Raw genomic sequence first — 16,543 nt, 5'->3', positions numbered from 1 at the left:
TAGTGTTGAGTTACAGGACCACAGGGGAGAAGGCATCTAAAGTCACTAAATTTAAAACTGAGGGATCTGAGCCAAGTCTGGAAAATGAAAAATGGCCATCAGAAATTGCATCAATCCTCTAACCTAATTTGTCATTTTTGCTTTGTTTTGACCAATATGCAACCCTCACTCCCTTGAAACGGTGAGAAGCAGCCGACTTTCCAGGAGGCACTTGCAGGCACGGTGAGGGGCTCTGTTCTCCCTGCATCTCGGTCCTTATCCTTTGAAATCAAAAACCACAGTGTTGAAGGCATGGCTGCTACACCAGGATGTGTTTGGGAAGTCTGTGACCTGACCTCAATGAGGAAGAGATTAGAACCAAGAGACAGGAAAAACAAACAGCTCTCCTGCTCGCCAGAAGAGCGGCTGGTCCGTCACAAACAGCCCAGTGTGGTGGGTAACTGCAGCAGGCATCCTCCCAGTTGCTCTGCCCTTTGCATCGTGCTTGTTATGAGAGGAGTTGGGTGGAGGAAGGTCGTGAGGAAGAGGCTTCTGGAGGTTTTGAAGCAGCGGGCTGAGCTAAACCTGGGCGAGGCTGCAAGGGCTGATCACCACCTCAGAGGGTGGCGTAAAGTGAACCCCTTCTCAGCTGCAGTGACTCAGCTTTGAATGATGTCCTGCAGTAGCTCATCTGTCGGGCAGACAGACTGTAGGTGCATCTCTGTCTGCCTTGCTTAGCAAGGCACGGTGTTTGATGCATCATCGGTGCAGGGGATTAGGAAAACGCAGGCTTTGGCAGAGCCACTCCCGTTGGATGGGAGCCTCTCAGATGCTGTGGTTTAGGTTCCTAATCTGTCTTGCACTGCTTTATTATTACACTGGGGACTTGTCTGCTTCTATGGAGGGTTTGCTGGATTCAGTTTTGTAGCTGAAACTGTAAATGAATTCTGGCATCCAATCTAGCTCTGTGGATGTGCAGGGAGTAAAGGCTTTTAGAGTACAAAACCGCATGCAGAGCATTACTATTGCATATGCACGTATTATTCGCATCAGGATTGCCTGCTGTATGCTGGGAGAGCCAAAGATTGAGTCCAGACTAGGCAAGAGACCCAAGTGAATTTTTCAGTTAAGTGCAACTGCTCTCGATGGTCTCTGCTTGTCCAAAAAAAAAGGAGAAAAACTATACCAGAGCAACCCTTGGATCTTATGGTTTGTCTTGTCTGTCCTGCTGGAGTTGAGAAGCTGTTTCCAATAAGGCAGCGTGAAATAACAGGCATATGGGAATGGAAGGTCGCTTTACCCTTCTGCATTGATTGTGGGTGGCCTTCCTAAGGGGCCTGGGAATTGTTTCATGCAAGACAGAATGCTGTCCATGGGAGACCACGTGGTTATAGAGAAAAGAAGATTAAAATATGAGAGGAAGGGGTCTTTTGGCTGCCACCCTGCAGAAAGAGAGGCTCACCCTGTTTCTCACGCACAACATGAGCATTAGCTCCACGCCTGACCTTACAGAGGGAGGGAGGCTTGGACCTACATGCAGGATCAAAGGTACAATTAATCTTTTGTGCTCTCCTGCTTGTACAAGCTGCAACATCCAGAGCAGATTGATGATTTTGTAGGATCACCTAAGCTCCATCTGTGCTTGACTCTCTAATTGCCCTCTGGGAGTTAGTTGTGCACCTGAAAAATGGGCTTCTAAACCAGCTAAGTTACATTTCTGCTGTAAAGCTTTCGTGCCAGAGGAGACAGGGCTTGTTTTCCTCCTATTATTTTTGTATTTTGTTGCCGAGGTCATTTCTCTGGTGGCCAAATCCAAAGCTGTTTAGGGCAGCCCAGTAGCTGGTTCTCAGTAGCATTTTGAAATTGTTCTCCTTGACACCTCTCCAGGAAAGGATGAATCACTGAGAGAGGTCGTGGCTCTGTCTGAGGGAAGGGAAAGGGAAGGAACCTTTGCTTGGAAGGACTCATCTTTGAACTGTTTCTTGCGATTTGCTCAGCAGCTTGGCATGCTCCGTGCCTGAGTTACGCTTTTGTCATTCTTCCATGAGAAAGGGCAAAAGACAAAAATGTCCTGGCTTGGAAAACAGGTGGCAGGACAAACAAGATGCTGTCCATGCTCCTTGCTTCATGGGAAGGAAACAAATAGCTTGACAGATGCAAGGGGGAAACCATGCTGAATTTAGATCATCACCATAATCGACACCTCATTCAGAAGGACAGAAAACAGCCTGACTTATGTGAACTCAGGACAGGGCCATTAAAATCCAAGACCTGCCACACCAGGTCATGAGCAGGGTCCTGGAAATGTGAGCCTTGTAGGCATTCAGCCAAAGAGGCCATGTGAAAGAAGCAGAGTGAATTGAAAAACAAGGCAGCAAAAGGAAGATGAGCATGAGTGGTGTGGTCCTGACAGATGGAGTTTGTGTTACTCACGCTGGCCCCTCTCCTTGCATTCAACTCCTGAGCTGCTCTGGTGCTGCACCTTGGTACAGGCAGGGCAGGACCTTGTCTGGCAGGTGCTCAGCCAGTGCTTCTGTTACAAGACAGCATCTGCTTCTCCACTGAGGAATGAAACTGCTGCAAAGCCTAAAATCAAGAAGCAAAAAGCTAAACCCAAAGCTGATGCTCTGGAGTTCATTGTCTAAGGCGACAAGTGTTGAGTTTCCATCCTTGCCAATTTCTTCCTGGTTGAGTAGATGTAACTTAGTCAAATTTTCTGAGTCTGAAGTCCACACTAGTAAAAAAAGGGCAATGGTGCTTTCCTTCTCACACAACTTTTTCTTGTCTTGATTGTGTTGGCCAGAAGCTTTCTGGAAGAGTGCCTTTCTGTGTGAGTGTCCAGGGCCCAGCAGACCTCCAGCCTTGGCTGAACCTCAAGCTCAGTGTGTAATATGCATGTTATGGAATTACTCGTATGCACTGTAATGTAGGTTCTGGATACAATCAAGATACTTCCACTCCATGAATAGCCATAGCAATTCTGGAATGTTGCTATTTTTGCTATGTACAACCGTTTGTTTGCTTGTTCTTGTCCTTGTGCTGTAATAATTCATACATCGTTTAAAGCAATTTGTTTACATAGAGTAGAGTGCAACTTCTCAATTAACTTAGAGATTGGTAAGGATTAAGCCAAAATAATTGTACCTAGGGTTGGTTGTTTTTTATGCTTCGTGTGGCTGGCGTTGAGAACCAGGCACTTACAGGGTCTTTGTGGAAAGCCAACCTCATTTGGTTTTATGCGCTTTGTTACTACAGAAGGCTCATATGACTCCAAATGCCAACATGTAATTGTGTCATTTTCTGTCTCTTCTCTGCAGCTCCTTCATTCCCAAGTTCATTAATCATCTCTTCAAATGCAAACCTATCAGCATGGTGGGTGCAGAACAGGTAAGAAAGATACTACGTTGGCTGCAGTACTTTATGACTTTAGGGTTCAAGATTTTGGGGCAGTTTTTGTTAAAAAGGGGCAGAGAGCTGAGTTTTGTGTCCTGCACTCTGGGGCAGCCGAGGCACCAAGTATGTGCTCAGGTACAGGGCAGAGTGGCAGCAGGTTTAGGGCAATCATAGTGCAGTTGAACCTGTCCTGGGAGAGAGGTCCTAGGCATCTTCCCACACAGGGGAGCTCTCACTTTGCCAGTCAAAACAACGATAGCACAGGAACAACAAACCTCTTGCATTCTTCTCTAAGGTGTCATGATGAGATTGACTTCAGTGTGCTCGCACAGAGAGAAAAAAAAAGTTGCTCACGGTAGAAACTATTGCAAGAAGCTCCCATGTCCTCAGAAAAATTTGGTTTTAATATGCTATCCTTTCACAAAATAGGTCAGCACTCAGTCTCCCTCTGCTGCTGCTGTGCTTCCTCCTGGGGTTAAACTCAAGGCTCTTGCTTCTCTGCTCAGTAGAGCTGGGGCACGGTCAGTCCATGGCTGACAACAGGAAAACTTTACCAAAACTCAAAAACCAAAAACCCAGTCACCCCTGGTGTCCAGGCAGCTTCTCAGCTCAGGTGGTTTAAACACCAAGACCTTTTGGTCATTAAATGCCCACCGAGCTTGCTCTCACATGACAGTGCATATGCCAAGAGCAGGTCGGTTCCTGCGCGTTCCCTGTGCAGACCCAGTGACAGAGTGCTCAGCGCCACGTGCCCGTGGTGGCAGCAGGCCAGCTCTAGCAGAGCAGTGCCAGATCCTCACAGGGACTGTGTGTACTGCTCCCAGGTGTCGGCTCCTTCACCTCTGAGGAAGTGAAGCCATGGGAGCGCAGGGCCTTCTCCACAGCCCGATGGCAGTTTTGCTGGAGCCCAAGTCCTGGCTGAGCGCCAGTGGGTGCAAATAGATCTTTGCCTCCTCCAGTCTGCCTGCTAGTTATGGATGGCCACTGTCCCCCTCTCCTCAGAGCTGTGTCGGGAGGATGGGATTGTGGAGGCGTAGTGCAGTGTTTTCTCTGCTCCGTCCCAAAAATTGCTGAACTGCAGCCTTGGATCTGATGGGAGTTTTAAACTCATGAAGTGAGAGATGCTGCAGTGCCTGAAGACAGGAGTTTCTTTCCTGCATAAAAGCTTTCCAGGTGCTACAAACATATGTCAAAACAGTGCACTTGATGGAGAAGAGCTGTCTCCACCTCTGTGACTCAGTAACTGAGACCCAGGGAAGTGACAACCCATTATCTGGCGTTCAGAACTCCCCACTTTCTCCCAGGAACCTCCTTGTTGCTCTTTAAGAGCTGTAGATACTGCAGGATGGTGAGACATGATATCAGGGAAGAAAGGACATTGAATTACTGCCACTTAAATTAACGTTTCTGTTGAAATGCTGCCCTTTGACAGGAGTTCCTGTCCCCGAGTTGCACGTGGGTGGGCAGCACAGGGTATTTATTACCCTGGGTGCAGCTGCAGGGCTGGGACCCCACCCCTCCCAGCCCTGCCTGCAGGCTGGGACCTCGCCACTCCGTGAGGGTGAGGTTTGGATGAGGCAGGCTCTCCGCTGTCCCCTGCACATACAGCTGCTCCCCTGGGAGCTGATTAAAAAAAATGAAGCAGAATTGTCCCTAATGGAACCACTGTGAACTTCAAATCAGAACCTTAAAAGCTGTTTGGATTTTAAGCATCAAAGATGAGTTCTGAGCGGTGTGTCTGCGAAATGAAACCAGAGCTTTACATCAAACCTTTCCTCTTTCTTAATGGAAAGCAAGCGAGCAAAGCACGGTTCCTGCTCCTCTTGTGTGATGAGCAATAACCTGAGAGTGATTAAATGAAGTCTTTTATTTTTAAATAAGCACCTAAAGTGATTACCTAGTTGCCATCAGTGGGCTTGTGTCTAATGTTAAAAGGTTTTAATATTATTGTATTGGGAGTACAGGCCAAATTTGGTTCTTTTAAAGCAGACCAGGAAGGTTTTTATTAGCCTGATTCACAGTGGATGGATCTCATTACAAGTGGGACATACCTTCCTGGGGTTCGATGTGCAGAGGTCTGCAGAAGCCAATCTCCTCTGTCTCTGCAGCATAGAGGTCCTCAGTTGCTGTAGGAACTCTTGAACGCCCCTTTGGTCACCCACCAGCGTCTTTCTATGCTGGTTCCTCTCCCCTGTTGCTGTGGAATACGCTTTCCTGGCATTCTCGTCCAAAACACAGCTTTTCCTGCTGTTTGCTAGTAACCATGTTTGAAATCTGGCGGTATTTATGGAGGTGTTTGGTGCAGGGAAGGAGACCTGTGGGGCTTCATATTCTGTGTTGATCTGTCTGACTTAACAACAATTCTCTGTCTCGGCAAGCTTTGGCAGTGAGGGAGCGATGTCAGGGACCTGGAATGGATAGCGGGGGGAGATGGGGTGAGGGAAAAGAACCTGTGAGTGCTGCATCTGTGGGAAAGGCTGCTGAGTGCACAGAACTATTAGACGTGAGAGAATTTACATGGGAAAGAGATGAATTCCCCAACCGTGGAAAAATCTTCCATCTATGGGATCCCTGATAGACATGCAGGAATCTGACTGTGACAGCCTGAGCTGACATCAGGCTCCAGCCGCTCTGGGGTGCACTGAGCTGCTTATTGGTGCTGTGGTTTCCTGGCTTCCCAAGACGAGATCGATGGCATTGGTTCATCTCATGCAAACCATGAAACACAGCACACAGCGATCATATGCTGTCGCAGATAACAGGGTCCAGATTTGAACCAGCGTGACCCACCGCCCCTCCTCCTTGTCCTTTATATTTGAACTGAATTCCCACATGTGCTGAAAGCCGTACCATAAATGTTCATATTGTTGGTGGCGACTGCTGGGGATTCTGCAATGCCTGTAACATTGTGTGTCACTCCAGAAGAGCAAGCGTCCTGTTGCCCTGAAGAGCTGTTTTGTGGGAAAGGCACTGGGTGTGCTGCCAGCCCAACCATCTCTCACACTTGCTGCTGCATAAATAAATAGCACTCCACTTCCTCTAGTTTGATTGCAGATCTCTGTCCTTCACTGGTCTGGTCTCACTTCTTCAAACATACCTGGTGCAGTCAGAAGAGTGTGGTATTTAATCTGAAAGAGGGGAGATTGAGATGAGATGAGATGTTAGGAAGAAATGTTTTCCTGCGAGGGCAGTGAGGCCCTGGCCCAGGGTGCCCAGGGAAGCTGCGGCTGCCCCATCCCTGGAGGTGTTCAAGGCCAGGCTGGATGGGGCTTTGAGCAAAATGATCCAGTGGGAGGTGTCCCTGCCTCGGCAGGGGATGTGGAACTGAATGGGCTCTGAGGTCCCTTCCAAGCCAAACTATTCTATGGTTTGCAGTAACTTTGCTCTAAGAAACCCTAACCCACAGCATTTAGTCATCAGACAGTGCTTGTCTGTCTGGGCTAAGCTTCATTGCTGCTGCTTGTTGCCTATTTACCTCTGGTCTAGTAAAAAACACCGTGCAAGCTGTGAGTTCCCATGTGCCACTGAGCATGGGATACAGAGCAAGGTGAATGCTGCTGTATTGCTTTGCGCTGTTCTTTTTAAAGAAAAAAAATAGTCGAGTCATTGAATAAATGCAGAAAATCTGACACAATGGCTGGTTGGGCACAGGAGGAAGCATGGCGTTTCTTCATTTGACCTCAGTATCTAAGTAATGATGCGGCTGCGGGTAATGGAGATTGTTTCACTTTGTACTGGGAGGGGAGGATACAGATTCCATCCTGTACATGCCAGATGTTGAGGTGCTGTAAGTCATTTCAAGTCGGCAGGGCCATGCGCTGTTAAAATCTACGAGCGGTGATTCGTAGCCATGAGTGATCGTGTCTCCTGAAGTGTCATTGCATGGGTCCATCCCTTCTCTTTGTGCACTCCAGTTACCAGGAAGTCTTCCAGCTTAGGAAGTGTTAAACTTTTAAGGATGTTGGATTAGGGCAGCTAATGGTGCATGGTAAAAGGGACCTGAATAACAGGGTGCAATTCATTGTTGCAGCTGCTACTGGACACCCACTCTCTGAAGATGGTTCTCCTGGATCTGCCCTCCATTGGGTCCCAAGTGGTGAGGAAGGCTCCTGCCAGCTACACGAAGATAGTGGTGAAAGGCATGACTCGGGCTGAAATGATCCTGAAGGTAACTCAAGACTTTTGATAAGCTGCCAGCCAGACTGCTGGACTGGGAATCAGAGCTAGCGAATTCCAGGGGGCCCTTCCTTTGAATGCAGCAATCTGCAATTGCACGTGAACGTATGCGAGCTTGTCCGGGTGTGCTGCCAGCTGTTCTACAGAACTGACTTATTTGCCTTGGTTTTACCCCTCGCTCTTTTGATATCGCATTTGAGTTTTCATCCTCATTTTTCAAGGTAACCGAGGGCTCAAGTTCTGCTTACTAGGAGGGCTGGGGCACCAGATTCCCTCTGGAGCTTGTGAAAATCAGAGCTAGCATCTGTAAGTGTGCACTGCGGGGCAAAGCCTCCGGTTCAGGTTTCTCCAGGCCTTTGTGCAGACCATCGTGCAGGGGAGCCAAGCCGTGCTTGAGTCACCTGTTTACTGTCTAGTGTAACAGCCAGTGCAAACATGTCTGGGTTACTGTATTCACCAGAGTCCTTTTTCATTTTCCAGACCTGGTGCCTGGAAAATGACCCAAAAGGAGTATGTTGTCTTCATAAAAAAAGGGAACAAGCAAAGCAATCTCCCTTCCTCCCCCCCCATTGCCTTGCTTATTTGATCCCTGGAGAAGCCATGAGAGCTGTGCAGCTGTACCCTCCTGGGCGATGGGATTGTCCCCTGCTCACCAGCGATGCTGTGAAGCTGTTCCTGTGAGTGAGCCAGTGGGACCTGGGGACAGGCAGGACAGGCGGCCACCAGCCAGAGCCTGCTGTAACCCACAGCCAGAGCAAGGAGGGCGTGCGGAGTCAGACTCTCCATGCTTGCCTGCTGCTCAGCGTGCTTTGCTCTTATGCCCAAGGTAATGTCACAGCTAAGTTTGCATTCTGAATTTAGAAATTAGTTCTGCAATTCCATGCTTTGGCTATAAGATGAGTGAGATGTTAGTAGTTAGGTTAAAGCAAGTCTAAATTTTCTTGGAAATGACATGAAGACAAAGACCCCAGTGCTGCCAGCAGAAGAGCAGGGGAGGCTGGTGCATGTTGCGTGCAGGAAAAGGACTTTCCTTGGAGCTTGCATGCGAATCAGAAAAGTAGCAGAATTAATTTGCCTACCCCTAACATTGAGTTGGCTTCAGCAGGATTGAGATGGAGGCAGGATAGGAAGCGCCTGGGGTGGGGAGCGCAGGCTGCGGGATGCTGCTGGTCTGCAGGCTGCCCAGTAGCAGCAGGGTTGCTTTTTCACACATCCCGTGGTTGCCCTGCTGCTGCATAAAGCACTTCTGCTGGTCCCAAGCGAGGGCTCAATATCATTAGTAATTAAACAACACGCACTCAGTGGTCTGCAGAGCTGTTTTGTAGAATAATACCCATGCAGTCAGCGGGTGGTAGGGCTGAATGGTTGGCCGGGGCAGGTTTGTTAATGGTAGCGGCTGAATAGATCTCTCTGGGTCTAAGTAACCCGCACGCAGCGCGTGGGGCTGGTGTCAGCACCCATCTCTTGGGTTTAGGAGAGAAAAACAGCCCCTTGGAAGTGCCTGCTGCTGCTGGACTGCCAGTAGTGCTGTAGGAAGGTTTCCTTGCAGGAGCCCAGAGCTGGCTGGTCATCTCTGGCCGATGTTTGCCATGTGGGTTTTCTCTCTTTATCGGTGCTCAGACTCTGCTGTTTCCAAATTGTATGTTGAAGAGTGTTTTCCCTAAGAACTATTTCACACCCAGGCTAATGCACTCCACCACAGTGTTCTTGGGGCTCTCCGACCTAGTACCGAGATGACTCAGAAGCGTTGCCTCTGTTCCATAAAACAATATCACCTTACAGTATGAAGCCCAGGCTTATACCAGCGCAGCTAATTCAGCAGGAGCATCGCTGAGCTCACAGATGCCCCAGACAAATTCATTCAGCTGAGCCCTACAAAGTGCAGCTGCAAGCGGGAAGGAGGGCGTCAGGGTGCACACGTCCCACAGAGCTGTTTCCTTTCTCCTCTGGCGATGCTGTCTGAAGTTCCAGCTTTTCATCTTGGCAGAAGATTTTTACAAGGGCTGTAAATTAAGGATTTATAAGTGTATACATGGCTATGATGTTTCATTGGTCTGAAGTGCAGGAAAAGAAAGAAATGTCTCGGTGACAGAATACAGTGTGGGGTGAGCTGGGTCAATGCAAACAGATGGAAATGTTTTCAGAGACAGGGAAGAGTCTGGTCCTGTGCTGTTCCTGCCCTCTGTGTGTGTGTGCGCGTGCTCTCTCGCTCTCTTTCTTTCCCAGAAGGATGGGGTTTTTGCATTATCAGAACTGTGTTCTCTATAGAGCTCACTGCTTATGTAAGGAAAATACAGCAGTGAGGAGTCATCTTTGCAGCTTCAAGGCTGTTTTAATTTTTTTTCCTGACTTGACCGTTGCTGGGACTACGAGGTTGTGAGCTCTGGGGCAGAAGTCAGCAGGGAGTTCACGTACTGCGTCCCAGTCTCTCCAGAGAAGCACCCAAAAGAACAGAGTAGCTTCATGTGGTGCCGCTGAGCCATCAGGTTTTATGTCAGAAGCAGGGGGACTGCAAAGCAGATTGCCCTGACCCGGGCCATCCTGGGGACCGAGGGAGTCGCTGCAGAGTGTTGTTTGTTGGATTGCTGTGCTCTAGAGGGAGGGAAGGAGCACAAGGGATGCACAGCCAAAGTGCAGATCTGGACTGCGTCCAGGCTGCCTGATCTGCTGGGGACTTCCTAAGTGTTCCCACCAACAACAACACTGCCTTCCTCCCTTGAGCAACTCCCCAGGGAGTCTTCCCCGTGCAACAAAGGTAAAACCTTGAGCTTTGCCAGTATTCCAGTGCTCACCAGCCCACTGGCATGCACAAAGTCCTGCTGCTCATTGAAACCTGATGTGCAGCCTCTTGGGTCTGAGCGCCACTGGCAGAAGACACTCCATGTTTCTCCCTCCTGCTTACTTTACTGCTCTTCACTTACCCCTTTATCTCTCACTTCCTAGCAGCACGCACAGCCTCTTTCTTATTCTTTGAGTGTTTTATTTCAGGAGACACCAGTTCTGCTGTCACTCGCGTGCCTGATTTGACTGAGCATTGGCTTGAACTCTTAGAATTTGTCTGATCTCTTTTTTTTCTTGTCTTGGCAGGTGGTTATGGCTCCACACGAGCCCCCAGTTGTGTTTGTCGACAATTATATCAAGCTCCTTGCTGACTGCAGCACGGACACCTTCCAGAAGATACTGGACATGAAGGTCAGCACAAGTCCCACAGGGTTTCTGCTTGTCTGCTAGCACTGCACTGAGATTGGTGGTGACTTTTTTCAGTAGAAATTAAGAGGGGTTTTGGAGTGGGAAAACCACTTTAAGGCAAGTGTGTACTCTGTACTCTGACAGTGTGTAGAGTTGCTACTCAGCAATAGTTTTTCGGTTCACTTTGCATGCTCTTATCTGAGCTTGGGTGTCTTGGGATCATCCAGAGATCTTGGTAGGTGAACGCAGTGTTGGGGTTTGAAATGGGCCCTCCTGCAGCCGTTCTCACGCACACCCACTCCAAGGTCAGGGAAGGCTAACCGGCTTTGCTTCGCTGTTTTTTCACTTCCACAGGGCCTGAAGAGGAGTGAGCAAAGCAGCATGCTGGAGCTCTTCCGACAGCGCCTCCCGGCTCCTCCCTCTGGAGTGGAGAACACCGGCTCCCTCTCGCTGAGCGCTCCCACGCCTGAGCAGGAGTCCTCTCGGATACGGAAACTGGAGAAACTCATCAAAAAAAGACTCTAAGTGAGCAGAAGGAAACTGTTGCTCAGGCCTAGCTGCAGTGACTGGGATCAAAGTTCATCAATTTACAATGTGCTGCTGAAAAAAATCTGTGTCCCATCTCTCCTATGCCCTGTGATCTCTTAACCATTGTAAACCATGGCACTGTATCTCTGTTCAGACCAAGGGAGGATCGGACCAGGATGTTTGCCCTTAGACAGATTAGCAGGATGTCACCCAGGACAGGACTGGTCCATATCGTGGAGGAAATAGAGGTGTCTGGGCGTCAGCAGCTACAAAAATGGTTTAGGTGGATTAAGAGAGTATCTGGCTGTGATTCACTTGGTGTCCCAGCCTTCAGCCTGGCTGAGCTCTTGCTGCAACACTGAGGATTTTGTCTGAGAGTTTGGTGTTACCGCGCACTCCCTGTTGCAGAGCTGTTCCTCTGCTTCTTTATTTATTATTAGGTGGGGAAACCAACCCCAAACCATCACCACCACAAAAAGAAACGCAGCCCTTTAACAGCTGGGATGCAGGTATCTGCAGCTCCACTGAATTAATGAGCTGCCCAAAAGAAAACTCCAAAGCAGATTTCTCCTGTGCTCCCCAGACAGGCATGTGTAAACCAAAGGCAAGTCCTTTTCAGACCAGGAGGAAAAGGCTGAATTAATGCCTAGTGCACCTTGGTGAGCCTCCTGCCAACAAGCCAGCAGCCTCAGTCGCTGTTACAGCTTAAAGGCCAAACCAGACATCTGCAGAGCCCATCTCCAGCTGCTCGTTATTTCTCTCGGGTGTGCTGGACTCGCCCGCTGTCACCGATGGGAGTTCCCATACCGCCTCTCACCCTCTCTCAACAACGAGCCATTCATGGGAGCGGTTTGTGTCTGCGCCCTGCCCGTTGTGTGAGCTTCCTTGAAGAGTCTCAGTGCGGGGAGACATCGCCTCGTCCTTGGCCATGCTGGATTTCTTCCCAGACTCCTTTCTACCCTTTTTGTGGGGCTTTGAAGACATATGCCCGACTATGAACAATTGCATCCCGTATGGGCTTAGGGGCAGATCGACCACTTGTGCCTGCTTTATTTTAACTCAAGCTTCACTTTGTATGCGTAGGAAAAAGAAGTCCTGGGATGATCTGATGGTCGCACCATCAGTTTGCTTCTTGGGAAGGTCGTTGCCCCCACCACAACAACTTTGGGCCTTAGAACTGCATTTGTTAGGGACTGTGCTCCTTAGGAATTGTAGTACTCGCTGCTGCACATCTGGGAGGGAGGATCAGAAACATTCCAGGAAAATGAGCTCTGTCCACCCAAACCCAGAGCTTCACTGGAACTGGGGAGGGAGGAGGTGGAATGAGAAATCCCTGAGCAAGGCAGAACCTGGGCTCACGCTGTGTCTGCCTTTGTGCTTCAGTGCTGTCTCCTCTTTGGCACAGGCTGCTCTCCTTCCCTCTTCTCAGCCCTGCAGCAGCAGGAGGGCAGATTTTGTGCCTAGTTGGTAAAATCCCACCTTCCTTTTGCACGGTCAGTAGGTGGGTCTGCACTTGCGCAGGCAGGAGTTGATCCTAGGCTTTGAGCAGAGAGAACAAATCCACAGAGATGAAATCCTCCCTGGCCAGGTTTTCTAACGCTGTTCAGCCTGACGTGCTGCTGCAGCGAGTGCACACTAATAGGTACGCTAACTCCTTAGGATGTATTTCCAGGGGTCCCCAGGCTTTTCCCTGGCTGTGCCGTGTGAGCGCTCAGCTGTAGAGAGCCGATGGCCATTGCAGAGCAGCAGTAACAACACTTGTGGACAGGGATGACAGTTTCTCATCACTCCAATTTTACAAATCTTCCCCCACATCTGCTGCTGCTTTATTTATTTCCTCTCTTGTTTACACCTCAGGTGACAAAAGAAGAAACGGTGGCTGAAAGTGCGTTGGGATTACGAACAGCCATTCCCCAAGGACACATGATAAGGTGCATGTGAGAGTGGTTCACACCATATCAAATGCAAAAGCTGGGGAGAAGGGAACACAGGTTTGCAGATTCATTGTTCCCGAGGGGGGAGATGAATAATTTATTGTAGATTAATTTTTCTTTTCTCTCTCTCTCTCTCTGTATAAATGACTCTAAATTATGAATAGCTGGAGACAATATTCAAGGCATCATCATGTGTATTTCCCTAAAGGCTTCCCCTATTTCATTCTCTGAATTTCACTCTGGAGATAAAATTCATTTTTCCTTTTATTTCCTCTTTAGTTTTAGCCTTTGAAGAACGCTACAGGTCTGGGTGCTTGGAGTTCCACTATTGGAGTGCAAGTTAGCAGCTTCCACATTTGCTATACGGGTTTTGCCCCCCCCCTCCCCGGCTCTATCAGATTTGGCATATCTGTGTGCGAACCTTAGCGGTTTGGGGTTTGTATCTCCAGGGAATAAAGGATGATTTTTTTTCCTCTGTATAAAATGCTACTTTTTATGGTTTTTTTGCGGAGGCATAATTCTGGCTGTATATTGGACTGTGACACTAAAATGAATTAAATGGTTACTGATGTTGATCTGCTGGGTGTTTCCTGTACAGCCATCACGAAGCAAACCCCCAGGGCAGAGACGGACCTCACCCAAAACGTGCCGTACCCAAGGCTCCGCGATGTTCATCTGCATCACTCTCTCTGGCAGCTTCTTTCTTCCCTGGCTTTCCCAATTTCTGAGAGCTGACCTTGTGCCCCTAAATAATCAGATAATTTCTGGTGACTTTCACTGCTGGAGAGAGTTTGATGAGAGTTTTCCCTTTGAAGTTAATTAAGAGGTAGCACCGTTTTTCTACGCGATGCATGACGTTGGAGGAGTTGGTTTCGCTTGGAGAATTAATGACTCATTTGCTTTTCTCCTACCGCCCTGCCGGTCCTGCCCCCTCCGCCCTTGGGCAGGAGCCACCTGCGCCAGGCGACGCGGGTGTTTATTTCTTTCACCAGATTTACAGCCATGAGTTCGAGCATCTGAGTGATGATGTCCAAGTCTCCACGAGCTTTTTCTTGGCTACGGCTGGGCGGGTGGCAGACGCGGATGCTGTTCAGCCGCATCAGGCCACAGCTCTGCTGTGCTTAGGAAAATGAGCTGAAGCATTTGGGCTGCGTCAGAAAAGGCTTTGGCAGAAGGCGTTGCTCTGCGCGACTGCTCTGCTGGGGCCGGTTACAACAGCTTAGGCTGCTGTCTCCCAATATTTCTAGGTTAACGCCTGTGCCCATTCCATTCTCTCAGCTGAAGCAGTTCCACTGGTCCTGAGCTACTATCCAGGTGGGAACACGTGTCCTCGAGTGTGTTGCCAGTCTCAGCTTTGAGAGCACAAGAATCCACCTGCAGATGGGTATCCGGGGGTGGCAGGGGCTTGGGGCCAGCGCTGCTCACGGTGCTGGGGGTCCCTGCTGGGAGCAGAGCAGGAGGGCACTGGCTGGGCTCTGGCTTTTCCTGGGATACTAGGGCACCAGGACCAAAGTACCCCAGTTTCCCTGTGCTCAGGCCCCTGGGTTGCAGCAGTGCCCTCCCATGTGGCACATGCGTCCTGCTGGGAGCCCATTGGGCTGCTATTGGTGTCTGAATCCCGCAGGGAGGGGAAAATCAGCCTTTGCAGCACATGGACCTTCCCGAATTACTGAGAAAGCCTCGGCTCGTGGCTCGGCAGTTTGCGAGGGTGACAGCAGCAGGGCTGTAAAAACCGATCAAAACTCACAAATGCCATCAGCGTTTGTGCCTGCAGACAAACCTCTCCCAGGGCTCCTGTCAAGCCCAGCGCTTGGATGTGTTGCTGTGAGTGCGACTCCTGTGCCTGGTGGGTTCGTGTCTGCAACGTGAGGAGCAGCCTGTCGATTTCCCATCGGTTGGAAATAATTTTCCATTGTTATAAAATAACACGAGGTTCTTCTGATTTGCTTCCCCCTGCCCGCAGCAATGGCCCCCTGCACCACGTCAGTGTGATTAGTGTTCGGTTGCTGATTAAGCCGAGTGTGCCCAGCCCGGTGGAAAGTCCTTTATGAAGGAGGATCTTGATAAGATACTCATATCTGCTCTGTTCCGGCTGCGAGCGGGCAGTTAAAAAGTAAATAATGTGGACAAACAGGCTGTGATGTACAAGGAAGGGAAAAGATTTCCAAGGCCATTGGGAATTGCATGGATTGGTACGGTTTGAGAGGCTTAAAAAGAGATGGGCTTTCCGGAAGGGCAGGATGCACATGCCTTAAAAGCATGCCTCTGTGCGGTGCCTGTTGATAGTATTTTAGTTACTGAGTAGGTAAAATTCTGGTGAAATGCTTCCGTTTTGTTGTAGCAGGCAGGTCTGCAGACGTTGGTGCTGTGGGAGATCCTCAGATCTGAGCCTCAACCTGCAGAGCCCTCTCGGTCTGCTCAGCCACCTCCATTTCGCCTGCCAAGCCCAGAAACGAGAGCCTGGAAGGGCTCAAAAAAATGGTCATTTGTGTCAAGCCAGGCCAGCGTGGGATGGTTTTGGCTGGTAAATAAAGAGCAGTGAGATTTCCAGTAGGCTGTGCGGCTCTGCAGCTCCCCAGGCACTGAGATCCCTCATGCTCGGACCTCATTGTGCCAATGCCAGTGGGAGCAGCCGTGCAGATGCCGGGAGTTGCCACAGGGTCCCCCTAAATTGCACTAATGATTATTGGCAGCGTGGTTTTTAGCCCAGGAGCTCCACAGCAGCTCTGAAATAATGATTGTGTTCATCTGGAAACTGCCCCAGCGCCTTCTGAGGCGTCTAATTTCATAAAGAGCTTTTATGGGAGATTTTGGAGCAAGGAGCGATCAGCTTTCCCATCGCTAGTGGAGACCAGAATCTCTCTTTTTTTTGGGATTCATTTAAATCAAAAGGAAGAAAACACCTGTCCAGCACATTTGCTCTGAGCCCAAAGATTTCAATCAAAATCTTTAATGCTCTTTTTCTTTCCATCTACATTTTTCAGCGAAGACAAACAGCCTCATGCTATTTCTTCAAAAGAATGTAAATTCCTTGAGGAAGTCTCCGGAGTTCCCAGCACCGCATAGCTGCAAACCACAGACGCCTACGGCTGAAAGCTCCGCTCTGCTTTTAATTTTGAGGCAAGGAAGGAATTCTTTTCAGGGGTTTGGGTTCACTTGTGCTGGGTCCATTGGGCCAGACTGCTTGTTACTGCACAGGGGAGTGTTGACTTTGGCTGGCTGCAGGCAGCCGCTTTCCCTCCGCGAGAGTATTCCCCCACCGAATCTGATGACATGGCGCAGTTATTTCATTAGGATTTTCCAAAAAAACTTCCCTTTGTCTCCTCTTGTGCTAGAAAGGTCTT

At 49.3% G+C, this 16,543-nt stretch overlaps 1 protein-coding gene across 4 annotated transcripts in view; it reads left to right on the top strand.

Moving 5' to 3' along the window:
* Nucleotides 1-13,761, top strand: part of VPS53 (VPS53 subunit of GARP complex) — a 67,870-nt gene extending 54,109 nt beyond the window's left edge. For 2 of the 4 annotated variants that reach the window (XM_009558495.2, XM_054084924.1), the window contains 4 exons: nucleotides 3,297-3,366; nucleotides 7,403-7,540; nucleotides 10,636-10,740; nucleotides 11,092-13,760. In XM_009558495.2, the coding sequence (XP_009556790.2) occupies nucleotides 3,297-3,366; nucleotides 7,403-7,540; nucleotides 10,636-10,740; nucleotides 11,092-11,262 (484 nt within the window). In that variant the 3' untranslated portion in view covers nucleotides 11,263-13,760. Of the gene's footprint in view, nucleotides 1-3,296; nucleotides 3,367-7,402; nucleotides 7,541-10,635; nucleotides 10,741-11,091 lie in introns of all 4 variants that reach the window. The other 2 variants (XM_054084922.1, XM_054084923.1) reach the window with 2 other exon arrangements.
* Nucleotides 13,762-16,543: the final 2,782 nt, after the last annotated feature.

This window comes from Cuculus canorus, chromosome 20 (genome assembly GCF_017976375.1).
Source record: "Cuculus canorus isolate bCucCan1 chromosome 20, bCucCan1.pri, whole genome shotgun sequence".
Lineage (NCBI taxonomy): Eukaryota > Metazoa > Chordata > Aves > Cuculiformes > Cuculidae > Cuculus > Cuculus canorus.
The sequence above is the reverse complement of the archived record's forward strand: the minus strand, read 5'-3'. Positions and strand labels throughout refer to the sequence as shown.